At 43.2% G+C, this 21,570-nt stretch overlaps 2 protein-coding genes across 5 annotated transcripts in view; both read left to right on the top strand.

Annotated features, from left to right (window-relative positions):
* The window catches only part of LOC310706316 (arylsulfatase D-like), a 10,468-nt gene extending 2,215 nt beyond the window's left edge, over window positions 1-8,253 (top strand). For all 3 annotated transcript variants that reach the window (XM_083501954.1, XM_083501953.1, XM_083501952.1), the window contains exons 2-10: window positions 707-856; window positions 1,094-1,215; window positions 1,954-2,076; window positions 3,598-4,021; window positions 4,102-4,238; window positions 4,763-4,897; window positions 5,991-6,153; window positions 7,036-7,157; window positions 7,556-8,253. In XM_083501954.1, the coding sequence (XP_083358080.1) occupies window positions 777-856; window positions 1,094-1,215; window positions 1,954-2,076; window positions 3,598-4,021; window positions 4,102-4,238; window positions 4,763-4,897; window positions 5,991-6,153; window positions 7,036-7,157; window positions 7,556-7,932 (1,683 nt within the window). In that variant the 5' untranslated portion in view covers window positions 707-776 and the 3' untranslated portion in view covers window positions 7,933-8,253. The remainder of the gene's footprint in view (window positions 1-706; window positions 857-1,093; window positions 1,216-1,953; window positions 2,077-3,597; window positions 4,022-4,101; window positions 4,239-4,762; window positions 4,898-5,990; window positions 6,154-7,035; window positions 7,158-7,555) is intronic.
* A 3,206-nt stretch (window positions 8,254-11,459) lies between these two features.
* The window catches only part of LOC310706320 (arylsulfatase D-like), a 21,646-nt gene continuing 11,535 nt past the window's right edge, over window positions 11,460-21,570 (top strand). Inside the window, exons 1-5 of one of the 2 annotated variants that reach the window (XM_083501968.1) lie at window positions 11,532-12,258; window positions 16,222-16,362; window positions 16,786-16,907; window positions 17,628-17,750; window positions 19,116-19,539. In XM_083501968.1, the coding sequence (XP_083358094.1) occupies window positions 12,227-12,258; window positions 16,222-16,362; window positions 16,786-16,907; window positions 17,628-17,750; window positions 19,116-19,539 (842 nt within the window). In that variant the 5' untranslated portion in view covers window positions 11,532-12,226. Of the gene's footprint in view, window positions 12,259-16,221; window positions 16,363-16,785; window positions 16,908-17,627; window positions 17,751-19,115; window positions 19,540-21,570 lie in introns of both variants that reach the window. The other variant, XM_083501969.1, reaches the window with a different exon arrangement.

Genomic DNA, 21,570 nt, shown 5'->3' with positions numbered 1-21,570 from the left:
CTCTTGGTACCCTGAGGCCTCCATGCATAGGACAATCTTCCCTCTACAGACATTTCTCCCAACACATGGGGACCTGTTATAGCAGAGATGCATAGTTCTCAACTTGAGGTGGGGGTAAAGTGGGGATCCATCCAATACTTAGGCTTACAGTATTGTGCTTGTTGTTTTTAGATGTTTTAACTTTTAAAAATGTTCATTTCAATCATATTGCTCTACCACTCTGGGCTCCTTAGGAAAGAAGGGCGGAACAGAAATTTAATAAATTATAATAATTAAAATTGCATCATAATAATTAACATCTAAAGCAGTCCTGAAAGCGTCGCTCCATTTTACTCCACTGTCGTAGTCCGTTATAACAGTTTTATCACTGGCATACTAAAAATACAGTAGTACCTCAGTTCTCAAACGTAATCTGTTCTGAAAGACCGTTCAGGTTCCAAAAGGTTCAGAAACTGAGGCACGAAGGACTGTTTGCACATTCAATTGAGAAAATTGAAAAACACGCAGCAGAAGCCGTTCGACTTTTGAGGCGTGTTCAAAAATGGAAGCATTTACTTCCGGGTCTTTGGCATTTGTGTTCCAAAACGTTTGTCAACAGAGAGGTTCTAGAACCGAGGTACCACTGCACTGTCATATGGTCTAGGTCTTTCCTCTCTCCTGTCAGCTTCATACAAGTAAACCATTGTTTGGTGATTTTTGATTTCAGAATCTATCTAACTACTCTGTTGGCTTTACTTATATCACTTGATGCCCGTGGGACAAATGCAGCTCTGAACATGAAACCTAATATTGTTCTGATGTTGGCCGATGACCTCGGGATTGGAGATCTAGGCTGCTATGGCAACGACACTATCAAGTAAGGGATTCTCAGGTTACTGTTGTATTGTTGTGAATATGACACTGGCTAAAAGGTTTCTTGAACAGCTTTGGGCCATCTTCCAGTTGATTTTACTTCACTGTCGCTTGTCACTACAAAGGAGCGTCACCTATGTGATGCAGGTTGCTTGGACTGTCAAGATAAATTGCCATATATTGCCTCCTTCTTTCGTCTCCTGCTATTTCATTCTATTAATATATCACCTTTCTATCTCAGCACCCCCAATATTGACCGGCTGGCAAAGGAAGGAGTGAAGCTTACTCAGCACATTGCTGCAGCTTCGCTTTGTACCCCAAGCAGAGCAGCTTTTCTGACTGGCAGATACCCCATCAGATCAGGTCGAGTATATTTGGAATGTTTGGTTTGATGTGCAGCTGAGACAATGTGCAAAATTGAACAAAAGAAGCATGCTGAAAGTAGTACAGTTTTGTTCCACATGAAAAACCAGTACTTCATTCCTGACTGCATTTTTTAGCATGATACTCAGGTGCTGATAAATTTATCTAAACCTTTTTTACAACTATCTAAGCTAGTGGCCATAGCCTATTGTGGCTATGAGTTCTGAAAGTTAACTATCTGTCTTGTCTTGAATCTACTATCAGTGAAGTGTAATTCAGTGATGTATTTCCTGAGTTTAAATAATGACAATTACTTAAATTGTCGATTTAATTATCTGTTGAGAATTGTCGTTGTACATGGCATTAGGTTGGATGGCACTGGGATTTGTTGAAGTTTCACCAGGCTGATGACGCAAGGAACCATATTTAAATGACTAAGCTTTGTATTTGTTTTTACAGCTTCTGTAATACTTTCCCCATCAATGAAATGGTTTTAGCATTATTATGTTGTGTCCCAGGACAGGAGCTCATTCCTGTGATAGTATTATTTAAAGGAAGGATATGGTGTTTTTGTGACAGCAGCAACCTTTGGATCCAGCCGGATGAATTTGTACAGCTGGGTTATATTGATGTCTTGATAAGGTTTGAGTGTAAAAAGTGATGCAGATCCATGTAAACTGAACTTGATAAATGTATTGGTGGTTGGTTTACTTGTGGCCTTTATCCTTGGTAATACAGGCATGGCTTCAGGTGGTTCATATCGGGCTCTGCAGTGGAACGCTGGCTCAGGAGGACTCCCTGCCAATGAAACCACTTTTGCCAAGGTCTTGCAGCAGCAGGGTTATGCCACGGGACTTGTAGGTACGGAGAAATCCTATGACCTCCTCATGATCATAGGTGTCTATAGATCTTCAGGTCTTCATATAAAAACAAATGCTTATTAAATCTTGGATGTGAAGATGATGAAAAATTACTGGTTCCAGCGGATAAGAAAATGTTTGTTGCCTGACCTTTCCTCATCATAAGGTCTGTGGAATGAAGGCAGCTTTGACATTGACTTAATTCCCTGTTCCCATAAGATCCTCTGTTTGTTTGTTAAAGCTAAGTGTCCCCATGCTTACCTAGAATTTGCCCTCTTTAACCTGTCTGTCTGCCCCCCCCCTCTCTCTCTCTGGGTGTGTGTTGAGAATAAATCTGGGGTATTTGGTATGACTGGGTCAGAATGTGCTACATTAACATGACCTACTTTTACGTGGCTTATACTAACGGTGTTACACAATAACCTGCCTGTACTGTAGCAAGCATTTGAGCGAGGCAAATATGTTACCAAGTGTGTGGGCAAGTATGTCTTTGTTTTCTGACTTGTATACCCACTTGGTAACATTCATGATTTAAGATGGCGGAAGTAAAGTGAAAAGAAAAATCAGAAATACCAAATGACTGTAAAAAGAGAGAAAAGAAATAATACTGTAACTAGATTTCCATTTATAGTTGCATGTATGCATCAGTACCTAAACACCTGGCTGCAATTGTGTAAACAGTGTGCAGGGACAGTAATGACTGTATCTTAAGGTCATCTTGAGATTCAGGACCGGGTTAGATGTTTAGGACTTTTTCTGTGTGGATTAGGAGTGCTCCTGAAGTGATTCATGCTCATTGCTGCCTTCTGTGGGAGTCTTTCTCAGACTACATGCTGGGCTCGCGCGTGAGAGTTAAGAGTCAAATGATTAGACCATCAACTGGAAAGGAAGCCAAGTGCAACAAATTGTCGATTGATTTCACAGTGGAGGTTAGTAGGTCAAGAGACTCCACTAAATCTGCTGTGTTGCAGTTTCCCTGTAAATCTAAACGTTCACAGTACTTCTAAAGATTCACAGTCACAGAGGTCCTTTTGAGAAATGGTTCATGTATTAAACATGAAGATTAACACTGTCTGGCACAGATGGTCAGGTAATGCCACTTAAAGGATCATTCTGAAATCTCCGCTTAAAGGATCATTATAGGGAGGGAAATAAGGATTTGAGTGGACAAACACGCCATACTTTTAAAGCACACTGATACCAGATTTACACGTTATGGAGAAGCTTACAAACTAGTTTCTTGAGGGTACTGGGAATAGTAGGTATGTTAGGTGAGCACACTTAACCCTTCCAGTTCCCAGGATTCTTTAGGGGAAGCCATGACATGCTAAAATGCTACAAGAGTGCTTTAGTGCTGCTATAGTCCCATGAAACTGCACGGTTGTACAGTGCCATTCATTGCGACTGTGTTTGAAAGGAAGACCTTCCTGGAAGATAACTTTAGTTATCAAACTTTGAAGGGGTGGGCAGCAGAATCCACTCCAAGTCATAGTAACAGACTGTTTTCTGCTTTAATTTCCAGGGAAGTGGCATCAAGGGGTAAACTGTGACTCTGTCCATGATCACTGCCACCATCCTTTGAGTCACGGCTTTGATTACTTTTATGGCATGCCTTTCACTCTTCTCAACAACTGCCAGGACCACAAGCCTCCAGAGTTGGATGCAGCGTTGCAGGCTAAGCTGTGGTTTTATACCCAACTTATTGCCCTTGCAGTTCTCACAGCTCTTGTAGGAAAGACAACAGGACTGGTCTTTGTTACTTGGAAGGTGGTCACCTTTTTTGCTTTGCTTGGGTTCCTGTTTTTTGCTTCCTGGTACTCCAGTTATGGCTTTGTGAAATACTGGAATTGCATCTTGATGCGCAACCACAACATCACTGAACAACCAATGAAGCTGGAAAGAACGGCTTCTCTCGTCCTAAAGGAAGCAGTTTCATTTATTCAGAGGTAATTGAACACTTTCCCTGAAATATCAAACTGCAAAGATGCTGCAATTTACTAAATGTGTTCTATTCATTTCTTTTAAGCAACAAGCATGGGCCATTCCTCCTCTTTGTTTCTTTTTTGCACGTCCACACGCCCCTGTTTACAACAGAAGCTTTTCTTGGGAAAAGCAGGCATGGGATATATGGAGACAACGTAGAAGAAATGGACTGGTTAGTAGGTGTGTTGGCTTTCTGTAAGCATTCTTCTCTTGTTAATGGACACTGATCACCCCAAGTGGTGGTGAGGCATGAACTATGATTCTGTGGCTGTCTTGAACACTGCCTTGTTTATGGGCTGCAAGGATTGAGTGAATGATTTAAAAATCAGCTACCCTTTCTTGTAGTACAAAGGTGAAATATAGAACATCCTGCCCTCAGTACTGCAGTTTATTACAATTTTGGTGGGATCACAGACACGTCCTGTTAGGATGGAGAGGAGGAGGAGAAAGGTTCCTGCATGGCTACTGTCAATTCTACAACGTACACCTTTATGCAATAATTTGATGTGCATCTAAGGAACAGCTAGCCTCTTTCAAAGTCAGGAGGGAGAGATAGGTTATCCCTGTTTCATGAGCAGTTTTAGAAGCCAAGCTTAACTTGTACCACAGGACTGTTTTGAGGATAAGATAAGACAAATTCCTTGTGTGCTATTGTCTCCATAGTAAATATTTGTTTTTGGTGGGGGGGGGGGTTAACTCTGTAGGTCAAATTCTAGATGCTATTGACAAGGAAGGCTTGAGAAACAACACATTGACCTATTTTGCCTCAGACCATGGAGGGCAACTGGAAGCTCAGGAAGGAACAATACAGCTGGGTGGCTGGAATGGCATATATAAAGGTAAACAGTGCAGCAATATAGTTGCTTTGCCTATCTGGAAGTTTGGATAATTTTGCTTTGGGTTGTTTTCCAGGATAAATTGATCTCTTTTCCTGTGCTATGAAATTAGGAGGCATGTGGTCTTTTATTGACCACCCCCTGTATACATATGTCTATGGGAACTCTTTTGAGTTGCATATTGCTGATAAATATTATTGGGTAACCCACAGCTGTCCATGGAGGCGCAGGTCACTTCTGTGTCCAGGGCAGCTGTCTACCAGCTCCATCTGGTATGCTGTCTGAGGCCCTACCTACTCATGGACTGTGTTGCCAGAGTGGTGCATACTCCACTTGGACTACTGCACTGAGCTCTGTGTGGGGCTACCTTTGAAGGTGACTCAGAAACTACAACTAATCCAGAATGTGGCAGCTAGACTGGTGACTGGGAATGGCCCCCGGGACCAAATAACACTGGTGTTAAAGGATTTCCACTGGCTCCCAGTACATTTCTGAGCAAAGTGTTGGTGCTGACATTTAAAGCCCTAAACAGCCTTGGGCCAGTATACCTGAAGGTCTCCACCCCTATCATTCAGCCCAGACACTGAGGTCCTCCTCTGAGAGTCTTCTGCTGGTTCCCTCGCTGCAAGAAACAAAGTTACAGGGAACCAGGCAGAGGGCCTTCTCAGAAGTGGTGCCCTCTCTATGGAATGCCCTCCCTTCAGAGGTCAAGAAGATAAAGAACTACATAACTTTTTACAAGACATCTGCCCTATTTCGGGAAGTTTTTAATGTTTGATATTTTACTATGTTTTATATATGCTGTAAGCCACCCAGAGTGGCTGGGGAAACCCAGACAGATGGGTGGGGCATAAATAAAATAATAATACAAATACAAATATGGAAGGTTGCAATATATTCTAAAACCTGTGATCTGCTTTTGTTTGAAATGAAAGCAATCCCACTGATTCTCAGCCCTTTAGTGCATATTGATAGTTTCAAAGAAAATAGAAAGGCCATGTGGTTCCACCACCCACAAGAGACTTGGAATGTTCTTTTGCTTAGGAAAGTAAGTATAATAAACATGTCTGTTTCTGCTATTGTGTTCCCAATGTAGGGGGCAAAGGCATGGGAGGTTGGGAAGGAGGCATTCGGGTGCCAGGCATCTTAAGGTGGCCTGGAATGCTCCCTGCCAACACTGTTGTTGACGAACCAACAAGCCTTATGGATATTTACCCTACGGTGGCTCATGTGGCTGGAGGGACTGTACCACAAGACAGGTATAGAGCCTGTATCCTTGCTCATATTGTGCATGCTCTACTTGAAGGCATCTTGAAATAAGCAGAATTCATCATGCAATATATAATGTAGCCTGGGAGCAGTGGACATTGATAGTCAGTGTAGGTTCTTTGTTCAAGCATACACTTTTCCTTCCTTCCTTCCTTCCCTCCATCCCTCCCTCCTTCCTTTTGGGGGTGGGGCGGGTTATCCAGTATTCTTCTGCAAGATTCAGTCATCTGAATTAAGGTATTAAGTAATACCTTTTTGTAGGCAACGTACACTTTTCCAGCACTTTTGCTATCTTTTGAAATGAAAGAAAGAGAAAATTCCCAGCCCACCTGGTGCATCAGTGCGATCATTAATGCTGTGTGGAATATGGTTGTGTTGGTGTTGTAAGCATCTACTGCACAGCATTTGTGACGTAACTGATGACCATGGTTCCTCCATTTATGGCCTATATTATTTTGTGAATGTTGGAAATGTTTCCTTAGTTAGGTTTTGTTTATAATTTTGGCTGCTCCCTCTCTGCAGCATTGAAGCTTAAGCATGAGCACATAAGACTTAAAAGAAGAAGAAGCAAATATCTAAATAACTGCACTACTTCATGACTTCTTTCCTAATAATTAGTTATTTGAATAGTGTATACACTCATCTTTCTTCTTTGTTATAATATCTTTGGACATAATGTAATTGCATCCCTTGTGGCCAAATCTGTGTTTAATCAAATGCTGGGGGGAAATATTGAAAACAAACTTTTCAGGATGTTGTTCAAAATTGATGTAAATGCATGGGGGGCTCTCTTTACAAGAAAGCACTGCAAAAACATGGCCTTTTCATTTCAGTCTTCTGCCTGATGACGTATTCTTTCTTTGTCGCTATAGAATAATTGACGGAAGGAATCTATTGCCTTTGCTACAACAAGAAGTCAAGCATTCAGAACATGAATTCATGTTTCATTACTGTGGATCATACTTACATGCAGTACGGTGGCATCAGAAAGACAGTGAGTACAACAAATTCCCCAGAATGTGAAAACAAACCTCCTGCTATTAAAAATAATAAGATGCAGGTGTACTTAAATTTACTACTATTTTGCAGGGGTGGGGGGAGAACATGCCTGGTAATCATTGCCATAGAAAGCAGTGTTCCCAAGACTGCTGGGCCTAAAGTTCATTGTCAACGGAACTTGACAAAATCAGGTCAAGTGGCCAGAAGGAAAGTGAGAGGAATAGATTACACCTAATGCACTGGGCTATTGGAGAGTTGTTCTTGTGCATTTCCTTCTGTTGGCAAATAAATTTATTTGAATTTTCAGATTTCAGCCAGATCTCCAGGGAATATCATCACCTTCATGATTATTGTTTCAGGGTGTTTTTGTTTGTGCTTTCTTTTTCCTCCCAGGTGGTGCATTATGGAAGGCTCATTACATAACGCCGATCTTTCACCCCAAAGGCGCAGGAGCCTGTTATGGAAAAGGGATTTGCCCATGTTCTGGAGAAGGTGTAACACATCACGATCCTCCTCTGCTGTTTGATCTCTCGAGAGACCCATCAGAGGCTGTGCCTCTTTCACCGGACACGGAGCCCTTGTTCCACACAGTCCTAAAGCACATAGGCAGAGCTGTGGAGGAGCATCGCGGGACCCTCACACCTGTCCCACAGCAGCTCTCTCTTGGAAACATTATGTGGAAACCATGGCTGCAGCCATGCTGTGGGACCTTCCCGTTCTGTTGGTGTGACAATGAAGAAAGTGATACCCATTCATATAAAGTCGGCTGACCAAAGAATCCTTTTATGGCAGAGAACATCATTCAGGAGGTTTACTGTGTGATTTTAGCTGCTTCCTGTCAGTTAAGGTTGCTTTCTCCTGTTTCTCAAGGAGTCCCCAGGCTTGAAGGAGGATGCAGCCACATCATTTCCTGCCTGTCAGGCTCGGGGAATCAGGTCCCTCCCCCGGTGGCAGTAAAGAAGCTGATAAAAAAAGAGTTCTTACCATTTAGTTTATTCAATAATCACAGCGAGAGACAAAGGAATGTATCTCTCTCTAGAAATGGCTCCAAATAAAGTCCTGCCCTCCTTTGTCTCTGTTATGCCATGTCATCCCTGCACTGGTTGGTCAAATTTTTCTGTCTCTGAGCTTTCTGTTCAGCTACTCACACTGCCCGCCTAGTCCTGGGGGAGGGGGGCTCAGGAATGCTCACCAAAGACACACTGTCTTGTCAGCTGTTTCTACTTGCTCTTCCAATATTTCCCAGCTTTCCCCCTCTACATTCTCTGAACCTTCTGCAAACCACTGTTGTAATTCTATGTTGTCCTCCTGTTCTTGGGAAGGTTGTGTAGAAGGGGAGTGGCCCACACCATTCCTCCTCAGGCCAGCCCCTGACACTGCCCTTCACATCTCCCATTACTGTCAGCTGTTCTCCCTTCTTACCTGCTAGACTTTGCACAACACAGGATGGGGTGCAGGGTGTGTGGATAAGCCTGAGTAGGACTGCAGAGCAGTTCTACGCTCATGGCTACAGGGCTGATAATGAGAGAGAAAAGGATTTCTATGTTAACTTTACCAGTGATAATTATACCTGAAATGAGAACTGACAATAATTCTGCCCGGACTATTTCCATGCAATAATTGGCAACTCCAAGCACTTAGAGGAAGGCAGCATCTAAACATCATAAACTAGCTCTTGCCTTTCAAAAGTTCTTATTAAACTAGCAAGCAAAATCTAAGAGTCACACTAGAAGAGGAAGAAAAAGGAAACCATGTCACTATTTTCTCATTGTGTGCTGATCTGGTACATGTTACAAGATTTTGATCCATGTTTAAAATACGAGGCTTCTGGGTTTATTTGTTTTTAAGAAAGAAGGATCAATAAGAGATGTCCCTCTTCTGCTTGCCCACATGCCTTTTCATGTATAAATGAGATGTAATGCTCTGTGGTGCACAATCCATAGATATTTTGGTGGGGTGGACAGAACAGAAATCTGATGAGAAATCTTGCAAGCACAAAAAAATATACGTATGGCAAAGTGTTTAAAATGAAGCAAAATAAGCAAAATCATGAAGAGGTAAATAGCAAAAGAGGGAGAGCTAAAAGGAATGTGCAGAAATTATAAGGAGGGGCTGGACAGCTGATGACATTTCTGATCAGGTCTCCAAACAGAACTTGAAATACCACTTAAAAGGTAAGACTCTCAAATAGTGAGCACACAATCACTGCTGACCTTGGTTCTGTATTCTCCCTTCCTATAAAATACAAGTATGCTATCTCTTTTCCATGTAAGCATCTGCAAACCAGCTTACTAAAATTTGTGGCTTGGGTTTGGAGTCAACTAATAGTCATATAAGGGACGCGGGTGGCGCTGTGGGTTAAACCACAGAGCCTAGGGCTTGCCGATCAGAAGTTTGGTGGTTCGAATCCCCACGACGGGGTGAGCTCCCACTGCTTAGTCCCTGCTCCTGCCAACCTAGCAGTTTGAAAACACGCAGTGCAAGTAGATAAATAGGTGGGAAGGCAAACAGCATTTCCATGCGCTGCTCTGGTTCACTAGAAGCGGCTTAGTCATGCTGGTCACGTGACTCAGAAACTGTAATACAGCTCCCTCAGCCAGTAAAGCGAGATGAGCGCCGCAACCCCAGAGTCATCTGCGACTGGGCCTAACGGTCAGGGGTCCCTTTACCTTTAACAGTCATATAAACCTCAAACTTTTTTGGATTATGATTTTTAAAATTAAAAATAAAATTAGGCTGCAATCCTATACATATTTACATGGCAGCACGCTCCCTTGAACAGAATGTGACTGGCTTGTGAGCAGACATACTCATGATTATGCTGGAAGTAAGGCTTTGGGAGATTAGTGTCCATTTTTGCAGTACTAATAATGACTCATATTTTGCTTTTGGGGTATTTGTTCATGAATTAAACTGAATAAAATATATGTTTCAGTTAATTTCACTGTTTTTAGGACTGTATAATGAGATTTAGCACTGGTTAGAACATGCTTTCCTTTGAAAACATGGAGAGAACACGTAGTTGCATTTTAAAGGTTTGGAGAGAAAAATGAGAAAGTATGTCTCCAAAATATGGCTGTTGCAAAAGAATGAAAAATCTTGTTTCTGATTGGAGTGTGACATAGATGACATTTCCTGTATGCTTCTACCAACCTCTATAGGCCTGCCAACTTTCGCTTCTGTTCCTTTACTGCTGTGACTTATATATCCTTTAGCAAATTACTTGGCAAAGGAAAAAGCAATACTCTGGTTTTAGAAGCCAGAGTTGTTGGCTGTATTTATTGAGATTGATAGCCAACCTCATTCATTCAGGCTCAAGCCACAAAGCATTTCCTTGTCATATTTATGTTCCTAACAACTCTCTGTGTAAACTTTTCATAGCTTCTGTATTCCCTTTGACTATGGGAGGCTCTTAGAAGCAGTATAGTGGCTGGCAGGGGGGCATATTTCTAATTGTAAAGGAAAAAATGGATTTTTCCACAGATGGTGCACTCATCCATTCACAAGTGGAACTTGACACAATGTCCTATGTTCACCCAACCCATTTCTGCTTGTGCAATAGGACAGTTCCTCCTGCTTCTTCCTCTGCCCATGCCCTGCACCTTCCCCAAACCTGCTCCAGAGAGTTTGGAGAATCCCTAAAACAGATTTAGTGGGTGCATGGGAGGAGAAGATTCTGTTGCACAAGATTCCTTCTCCCAGGATACTCCCATTTTATTCTCCATCCCCCCTCATCTGGCTGCGATCTGGCTGCGACATCTGTCACCCCATTGATAGCCAGGGTTGATTCGGCTGATCTGGCTGGCTAGGCAGGTGTCCCCTTCCTCCCTCACCACTCCATGTGCGTCCCTCCCGAAGCTGCGCGCTCGGTGGAAGAGGACGACCATCCCAGATAGAAGGAGTGTACCGTTCTTCGGTCAAGGGTATACAATATTTGTTTGTCCTTCCACAAATTGTGGGGCTCTGGGCTTATTCACACTTCCTCTTTTCCTCAGCCTCACTCACCTCACAGAGTGTTTGTTGTGGGGGAGGAAGGGAAAGGAGAATGTTAGCCGCTTTGAGACTCCTTAAAACGGTAAAGGGACCCCTGACCATTAGGTCCAGTCACAGATGACTCTGGGGCTGGGGCGCTCATCTCGCTTTACTGGCCAAGGGAGCCGGCGTACAGCTTCCGGGTCATGTGGCCAGCATGACTAAGCCGCTTCTGGCGAACCAGAGCAGCGCATGGAAACGCCGTTTATCTTCCCACCAGAGAAGTACCTATTTATCAACTTGCACTTTGATGTGCTTTCGAACTGCTAGGTGGGCAGGAACAGGGACTGAGCAACGGGAGCTCACCCCGTTGCTGGGATTCAAATCGCCGACTTGATCAGCAAGCCCTAGGCTCTGTGGTTATACTGGCCCACAAAAGCCCATGACACCAATAAATAAATAATTTTTTTTTGTAGGTTGCCATAGGCATCCCTATTTCTCCTTTAGTGATTGCACCTTTCTTAGAATCAGTGCCTTTTCCCCTGGGGGTACTCAAGGATATGTAGTACCGGCACTCCCCCCCCCCAAAAAATTGGCACTTACTGTAACAACTTCATGGTGTGTACCAGCACCTTTTTTCCCTTAAAAAAAAAAGAGCACTGCTTAGAATGTAATGTGAACTGAGAAATATATATATATATTTCTCAGCTGTCTGGAAATTTGGGGTCGTGAGCAAAAACGAGAGGAAACAAAATACAACAAAATCCTACTTGCTTCAGGAACAAAACTTCCTGTTGGCACGGTGAAGGTTTTTCTCTGAGTGATTGGGTGCAACAGAAGCTGCTATAAAGGCCACTAGAGCAGTTGAAAAGCATAACAGTGATTGCTTTCCAAGAGTGGACTTTGTCTGTAGCTGCTCAAGGGTTCGTGTCATTTTGTAATAGCCATCTTGTTTCACAATCCACCGATTTACTTGGCAAGCTATTAAGTAAGCAGATGGTTGGGAAAACAGCCTTGCGAGCTGTCAAAAAAGAAGACAAAGCCTGACAGTCGTTCTCGCTATATCACCTCCAAACACCTAGAGGACTGGGGATGGATCACAAATTGAACATTAGGCTCTCCAGGTAAGTGGAAAGCATTCCTTTTTGAAAAAGGAATCATTCTCTTTATATCTTTTAAATAGCAACTAATGCTGATCCTTGCCAATTAGTTTTTCCAGTGCTTTCTGGTATTTGTAGCAATGGCTAGACAGCATATTTCCCATTGTGACCCTGCACTCTGTGCAGGCAAACCCAGACAGAATTAAAATAATCTCTCTGTTCCCTGATGTCCGGTTGATTGGTGGTGAATCTGGAAGTAACTCCAGTATGCAGGGAATTTTTCTGACCAAGACTGAGCTATATTTTTGAAACACTAAGGGAATGTAGCAAGTGGTTAACTTCTAAGATTTCTTCAGTACTGTGTCCCATTGAAGCCCTATGTGGCGATCACACAGAGTCCCCGGACATTTGACTGTCTATTGATCCCTGTGCCACCACTATGATCACTTCCGCGCTGCCACCAACCCATTTCTCTCAGGTACACACTGAGTCCAGACAGTTGTTAACATTAAAACATATAATCAAGTTTATTTTATAAGCATGAACAAGTTTATGGTTTCAGATAATTTTTCTTGTCAGTTTCTTATCCTTAGTTTCTATACCGGCCTATAGCTTCCTAAAAACTGCTAACTGATTATCCCAACTGTCTATCTGACTCCTCCTATCAGTTTATCTCACTCTCTCACATCAAAAACGACCAACCCACAGACTTATCTTCCCTCTTCCTTCTCCAACTCCCAACTGACTTCCAAACAACTCCAACTCTAACTCTAACTCCTCCCCTGGGGTTCCCACTGGCCAATCACTTCACACTCATTTAACCCTTTCCTAACCTAGGAGCAGCGGCGTAGCGTGAGTTGTCAGCACCAGGGGCAAGGCAAGTAATTTGCGCCCCCTAACCCGGGGCAAGGCAAGTAATTTGCACCCCCCCCTAACCCCTAACCTGCCGCGTCAGGTGATCTGAGGCGAGTTGCCGCTGGCGCTGCCGCCCAAACGACGCCGCTTGCCCGGAGGAGGAGGGGGGCAGAGAGGCGAGGAAAATGCAACATGGCCCAGCAGCTGCAGCAGCAGCGGCGGAGGCGGTGCTGTGAGGAGGGGCTGCCTGGCGCGTCCTCCGCGGCAAGCGCTGAGAGCCACCGCCTGCCGGACGCCTTCAGCCCGGACGCGCGCACAGCTTGTTGGTTCCGCGAGACATGCGGCTCTGCTACAGCCTGCGCCCGAGGCTCTTCGGCGACTCCGGAGGCAGCGAGCGCGCCCCCCCAGATGTTGCGCCCGGTGCGGCCGGCCCCCCTTGCACCCCCCACGCTACGCCACTGCCTAGGAGGGCAAACGCCACACCCTATTCAAGTAAGTTTCGTTGCGTCTGAGGGGGATGGGATTGTATGCACTTGAATACATAAATAACGCTGCAACGGCTCTAAAAATGCCTCTCTTTAAACATGCAAATCAGTAAATAACACAGCGAAAATACTACTTGTGTTGAGTACTTTTTAAATGTGTCAGTGGTTGCAACTTTTTTTGTTAAAGTTCATTGTGCTGGACATGCCAGATTTATTCTATAGATGTCTGTCATTTGATTCGTAGAAGAAATTTATGGTGGTGGGAAATTGACACATCACAGAAATTGGGGGTAGCTAAAATGGGGACAAACATGTGCATACACAATGTACGATAAAGTGTATTTCTTAGTGAAGTTGTAATGCATTTATTTATTGGTTGAGGTCGGGGAACAATCACATTGGGGTGGTAAGTGGGGAATGGTATGCCTTGTATACCTGAGCAAAACAGACCCCACAGCACCATAATGTGGCCTGATAATGGTGGGTCATGTCTATCCTTTATTCCTACTGTTTGGGTAGTGGGCAGCGGTATGGAAATATAATAATAATAATAATAATAATAATAATAATAATAATAATAATAATTTATTTATACCTCGCCCATCTGGCTGAGTTTCCCCAGCCACTCTGGGCGGCTCCCAATCAAATGTTAAAAACAGTAACTATAAGGAAAATTAGTAGCTATAACTAATAATAATAATAATAATAATAATAATAATAATAATAATAATAATTTATTATTTATACCCCGCCCATCTGGCTGGGTTTCCCCAGCCACTCTGGGCGGCTTCCAAAAGAATATTAAAATACTATGATACATCAAACATTAAAAGCTTCCCTAAACAGGGCTGCCTTCAGATGTCTTCTAAAAGTCTGGTAGTTGTTGTTCTCTTTGACATCTGGTGGGAGGGCGTTCCACAGGGAGGGCGCCACTACCGAGAAGGCCCTCTGCCTGGTTTCCTGTAACTTGGCTTCTCGCAGTGAGGGAACCGCCAGAAGGCCCTCGGTGCTGGACCTCAGTGTCCGGGCAGAACGATGGAGGTGGAGACGCTCCTTCAGGTATACTGGACCGAGGCCGTTTAGGGCTTTAAAGGTCAGCACCAACACTTTGAATTGTGCTCGGAAACGTACTGGGAGCCAATGTAGGTCTTTCAAGACCGGTGTTATATGGTCTCGGCAGCCGTTCCCAGTCACCAGTCTGGCTGCTGCATTCTGGATTAGTTGTAGTTTCTGGGTCACCTTCAAAGGTAGCCCCACGTAGAGCGCATTGCAGTAGTCCAAGCGGGAGATAACCAGAGCATGCACCACTCTGGCGAGGCAGTCCGCGGGCAGATAGGGTCTCAGCCTACGTACCAGATGGAGTTGGTACACAGCTGCCCTGGACACGGATTTAACCTGTGCCTCCATGGACAGCTGTGAGTCCAAAATGACTCCCAGGCTGCGCACCTGGTCCTTCAGGGGCACGGTTACCCCATTCAGGACCAGGGAATCCCCCACACCTGCCTGCCTCCTGTCCCCCAAAAACAGTACTTCTGTCTTGTCAGGATTCAAACTAAAAACATGGGGGAATTTTAAATATGATCACCTACTACAGGGTCTGCAGGTGCCTTACCTCATGATAAAGACTAAAAACCTATTCCTTAGTATCAGGGGTAAAGGGCATGACTTTAAAACAAACTTTACATCATCATCACACACCCCACCATGCCGTAAGTTGGAGGAACTCAAAACCTGTTCCTTCAGGTCAGGGACATTCAGGTCACGTACAAGAAACCTAAAGCAAGATTCTCTCTCTCTCTCTCTCTCTCTCTCTCGTCAAAACTTTTTTTATTTCAGTCAATGACCAGTACAGAAGATAAGAAGACAGCAAACCACAATAAAATAAATTACGTATACTGTTACATGTGAAGTTTAAAACAATGTAAGATATTAAAAAGCAAGGGGAAATATAAAGTAATTATATTTTAAAAAAAACAAAAAAAACAACAACAGGGTAAGGTGTTAATAATTCTAAAATTAAGACAAGATCCTGTGCTGACAAGCTATTGCTGCTGCACAAAAACTAGCTACCTTGGTGGTGATCTCGGGAAACTGATCAGGCAAAAGATAATTGATATAAAACACTTCAGATCTTCCTGGTATACTTTGTAAAAGTGGATTAATAAAATGGTGGTGGATTTCACAGTAGAAGGAACAACACAATAAGACATGTCCCACAGTATCTATTTTCTCTACTTTGCAAGGGCATAAGCATTCCTATCCAAACTCATATCAAGCAATATAAAGTTTATACCCATTCAAATCGAAAGGCAGGACTTTCAGTGAAAAGGTGGTGAAGCATTCTTTGCTTCTTGTGTGTTTTCTTTTACAGCCAGCTGTTCTTAAGGGTTTCAGACAGGAGTCTTTCTTAGCACCAGCTGGAGATGCCAGGAACTGCCTTCCCAGAATTCTTTGGGAGAAGCCATGTATTTTGCATGTATGATGTGGATGTGACCCAAACCTGGAACCATTAGCACAGAAACCATTTACTCTGTTATTTTGCTCCTACAACCCTTCCACTAAAAATTATCTCTCTCCCCCACCACAATCGCAGATAATCCAACCTTAGAAAATTCTGATCCTGATGTTTTGGTGGTTGTTTATGTAGATGCAGTCTAGCTATTTTGCTAGTTTCCTCCCTATTTCCCCAAATGTGTGATGCAGCCGTGTCAAGACCCAACGTTTTGTTGATAATGGCGGATGACCTTGGCTATGGTGATTTGGGATGCTTTGGTAACGACACACTCAAGTAAGTGTCATTTTGTGACTTGAAATCATGCACTCAGCCCCACCCACAAAGTTGCACCACTCGTCCTGTTCCTCCCCAGGCTCACCTTTTGCTTTTGGGGGCAGCTCCTATTCACCCCGATGGCTCCTTGTTCAATTAACCACCACAGTGTAAATCACAGTTTTGTACAGTGTCACTGCATAACGAGAGCCTGATGATTTGGGTCATGCAATTTAACCATATTGCTTCTATGGTTTCATCTCTACAGCCTAGAGAAATTTTTTAGTAAGTGTTTGATACAATTTCTAAATAAACCCTTTGTTGCCTCTGCAGCCCTCAAGATGGAGCTGCGACCCAAGAAAGGCTTCACGAAAAGGTTTCTGCAAATGACAGGGGACCATACAGTATTCCCAAACTAAAGTATCTCTTTGTTCTACCTATTAGGACTCCTAATATTGACCAGCTAGCAAGGGAAGGAGTGAAGCTTACTCAGCAGATTGCTGCAGCTTCGCTTTGTACCCCAAGCAGAGCAGCTTTTCTGACTGGCAGATACCCCATCAGATCAGGTTTGGCACTCTCTTTAAATGGTTGGCTGGTGTTTGGGTGCACAGAGGATTACCCTAAGCGATAACCAGCCCTGATGCAGATCGGGGGGAGGGGGGAGCATATGCACACACATACATAGACCTCTTTCAGGGCTCTGCAGTTGTGCATGCATTTTTGGCATAGCTGGACCTAGCATGACAAGATTCCTGTCAGTCACACCTCCTGGCCAGCTGTCATGCAGCACAAGACTCCAGAAGTCTTTTCACACAGGCACAAGTCTGTACCCAGTGGTAGCACAACGGTGTTGCATGCAGAAGTTTCCAGGTTCAATCCCCATCATCTCCTGTGTGGTGTAGTGGTTAAGAGCGGTAGTCACGTAATCTGGGAAACCGGGTTCATGTCTCCGCTCCTCCACATGCAGCTGCTGGGCCACATGCAGCTGCCCTGGGCCAGTCACACTTCTGTGAAGTCTCTCAGCCCCACTCACCTCACAGAGTGTTTGTTGTGGGGGAGGAAGGGAAAGGAGAATGTTAGCCGCTTTGAGACTCCTGAAGGGGAGTGAAAGGCGAGATATCAAATCCAAACTCCTCTTCTTCTTCTTCTTCTTCTTCTTCCTGGTTGGGCTGGGAGGGAACCCTGCCTGACCTGAAGGTTTTATTAACTGCAGCCCAGGCAAGTCAATGTGATAGCAGCTGCCACTCATACTAAGGCTCTCGCCCCCAATTCCTTTTACATGTTAGGTATGGTGTCCAGACATGATCCCCGTGTCATCGCGCGTACTGGTGCTTCTGGAGGACTCCCCACGAATGAAACAACATTTGCTAAGTTATTACAGCAACAGGGCTACACCACGGGCCTTGTAGGTACAGTATCACACTGACATATTCCTTCCATTTTTCACTGACACATCTGAGCTTCAGTTTGATCAAAAATTTCATGGCTGTCACTGCCTTCTTGGGGTCTCCAGCTGACGAAGTTAAATTAGAGGGTAAGCAAAAGAAATTATTGGGACAGAACTACCTAAATCGTATAGAAATTTATTTATGTACAGTGGTACCTTTGGTCACGTACTTAATTCATTCCAGAGGTCTGTTCTTAACCTGAAACTGTTCTTAACCTGAAGCACCACTTTAGCTAATGGGGCCTCCCACTGTTGCCGCGCTGCCGCCACGCGATTTCTGTTCTCATCCTGAAGCAAAGTTCTCAACCCGAGGTACTATCTCTGGGTTATTGGAGTCTGTAACCTGAAGCGTATGTAACCTGAAGCGTATGTAACCCGAAGTACCACTGTATGCTACTACAGCAGCAACAATGCCCAAAAGTGGAAAGAAGCAGAAGTCCCACTAAAGGAAGAATGGATACAAAAACTTACGGAATATGCAGCAATGGCGAAACGTACCAGAAGAATAAGAAATCAAGATAACAAACTGTTTATAAAAGAATGGAAACGTTTTATTGAATATTAAAGATAAATTGTAAACAGATAAAAACATTAGCAGGATTGTTGTAATACAGTGGTGCCCCGCAAGACGAATGCCTCGCAAGACGGAAAACTCGCTAGACGAAAGAGTTTTCCGTTTTGGAGGTGCTTTGCAAAACGAATCTCCTATGGGCTTGCTTCGCAAGACGAAAATGTCTTGCGAGTTCCTGCGGGGGTTTTTCCCTCCCCCCCCCCTTTTTCTAAGCCACTAAGCCGCTTATCAGCTGATCCGATAAGCCGATAAGCCGCTAAAAGCCGCTAATAGCACTAATCCGCTAATCCGTCAATGGGCTTGCTTCGCAAGACGAAAAAAACGCTAGATGAAGAGAATCACAAAACGGATTCTTTTCGTCTTGCGAGGCACCACTGTAACCTGAATTTTTATAAGAGTATATATTTACAGTAGATAATTAAATGGGGAAGTTACATGAATTTGGATATACAGAAGATACTGAAAAATAAATTTAAGGAACCGCAGAAAGAGGGGGAAGGAAGTTAAATTTTGAAATGTCAAATTGATTGTAAAATTAATGAAATGTATAAACTTGAAAAGTATAAATAAAAACTTTTTTTAAAATTAATAAAATAAATTAGAGGGTGAGCAGGCAGAATCAAGGGGGCAAGCTATTTTGAACGGAGGACAGGGTTTGCCTATATTTTTCCAGTATAAATATTAAGTGTATTAAGTTGCTTATTGGTAATTTACAGGATTCATGGTTTCTTTAGCTATCATTGTTTATCTTTTCAGGAAAATGGCACCAAGGCATGAACTGTGAATCCCACAATGACCACTGCCACCACCCTTTAAACCATGGCTTTGATTACTTCTATGGCACCCCTTTTACACTTGTGAATGAATGCCAGGCTAATAAGGACCCTGAGATGAACGTCCAGCTGCAAGCTATGTATTGGTTTTACACCCAGATGGCAGCTCTTTTGGTGTTCACTCTTGTGTTGGGAAGAACTACTGGTTTGTTCTATGTGAAATGGAAAATAATTGCCTTCACTGCTTCATGTGGTATCCTATTTTTCATCTCCTGGTTTGCCAATTATGGATTTGTAAGATACTGGAACTGCATCATGTTGAGAGATCACATCATTACTCAGCAGCCAATAAAGCTGGAAAATGCTGCCTCCAGGATATTGAAAGAGTCAACCTCATTTATTAAACGGTAACCCATTAAAATTATTTAACTGCTTTTCAGATTTTGAGAGGAGTGGACTGATTTTGAAACCTTTGTCGTCCGTGCTTAGGATGGAGCTAAGACTACCTTTACTAGTGTGTCAAATCACTGCATTGCTCAGTGGCATGTTTTTCAGATGATGTTGCATTGATACAAACTTTTAGGACAGAGCTTTCCAAACTTTTTATGCTTCATTTTGTGACACAGTAATTCAGTTTTGCATCATTTTGCGACACAGTAATTTAGTTTTACTAGCAAACGGGAGGTTAAACTAACCCCTTTCCAGCCCCGGGAGGAGAGTGAGGAGTGTTCACATGACACACCTGCACACTGCAGCCGACACACTAACACATGGGTAGGAAAACTAAGGTCCGGGGGCCGGATCCAGCCCAATCACCTTCTAAATCTGGCCTATGGATGGTCGGGGATCAGCGTGTTTTTACATGAGTGCTTTTATTTATAATGCATCTCCGGGTTATTTGTGGGACATAGGAATTTGTTCATTTCCCCCCCTTCAAAATATAGTCCACCCCCCCACAAGGTCTGAGGGACTGAAAAAGTTTGCTGACCCCTGTACTAACGTATCATGACACACAGTTTGCAAAGCTCTGATTTAGGATCTGGGTACCTTGCTGAAGTATTGGTACATCTCAGCCAAGGTGTCCACATGTTCAACTGTGTGCATGTGGTAAAGGAAACTATGTGTGTGAAATGTGAATTTTCCTTTGTGCTTTGATTGGGCTCAGACATTGATTAAATTAAGTGTATAAGAGAGAAGTGTGCAACTTGTAAACATGCTGGGTTGGATTCCCCTAAGAAACTTCATCAACCAAAATCCTCTGCAAGGATTTCTCTATGCTTGTGCAACAGGATTCCCCCCCCCCTTCTCTTAGATGCCCCCCAAAATTGGCTCAGGAATCTGGAGAACTCAGAACAGGGCATGGGGAGGAAAGGGGCGATTGTTCCATCTGGCAAGATGAAATGCTTGCGCAGACAGAACAATTTAAAGAGTGTGATTTGAATTCTACCCAAAGTTCTTCACTAATTTGGGCTGAACCACTGGCAGCAAGCATAAGGGTAATAATACCCATAAAGTCCTATTGTGTGTTCAGAGTGTTGAGTGTACATTATTCTTGTTGTGACTCTTTCACAACAACTATGTATAAAGTAGTTGAATATATCATCATCATCTATTTTGACCTTCAATGTAAATAAAATAAACAATCTGGTATTGTAGAAGGATTGTCAATGTGCCCTCAAGATGTTGTTGGACTATAGCTCCCATTATTATACATGTAGGAGCTTGTGTGTACTTCATACATGACCCTAAAAGATGCTTATTGAAGGTGGGAAGTTTGGCAGGAGCCAGACTGAGCACTTTGTTACAGAAAATGTCTTTAAATAGTTTCTTCCCACCACATCAGAAATTTCTCTGGACACTTAAGAGAAGCATCCATGTATGATAAAATTGCAAAGAAAATTAATAGTAAGTTGTAGGTTGACTAATATGGTGCAGCACAAATATAGCATCAAGGGTGCATTTAAACCAATATCTTATTACATACATACTAGTCTAAAGAAAGAAAACAATATAATCCACAAGGGGAAAAGCAGTGGAGCTGCAACGCTCCTAGAATATCGAGATCGATTACAAAGTTCTTACCTATTGGGTATCTGAAAAGGCTCTTACAGCTTCATTGATGTTCACATGTGCTGAAGTGCCTGACTATGTGTGTAAATGTGAGCATGTGGTACAGCCAACACAACAAATTTAGGATCAGCAATTCCCATGCTTTAAGTATGCAACTCATAAGCTTTGCCAAATACAGTTGCTCAGAGTTTTAGGGTGGCAGTCAATAGGAAACTCAGCAGCTCACAGCATTTCAGTCTGGCAGGCACTGCTTATCATAACAATGACCATGAAGCATGGTAATGGTGGTGATAATAATGACTGGCTGAATGGGCTAAAACCTACTCCTTTTGTAACATTTCAATCTCATTAGTGTGTATGGAAAGATC

This window comes from Podarcis liolepis (genome assembly GCF_965112155.1).
Source record: "Podarcis liolepis genome assembly, chromosome: 4".
Lineage (NCBI taxonomy): Eukaryota > Metazoa > Chordata > Lepidosauria > Squamata > Lacertidae > Podarcis > Podarcis liolepis.
The sequence above is the reverse complement of the archived record's forward strand: the minus strand, read 5'-3'. Positions and strand labels throughout refer to the sequence as shown.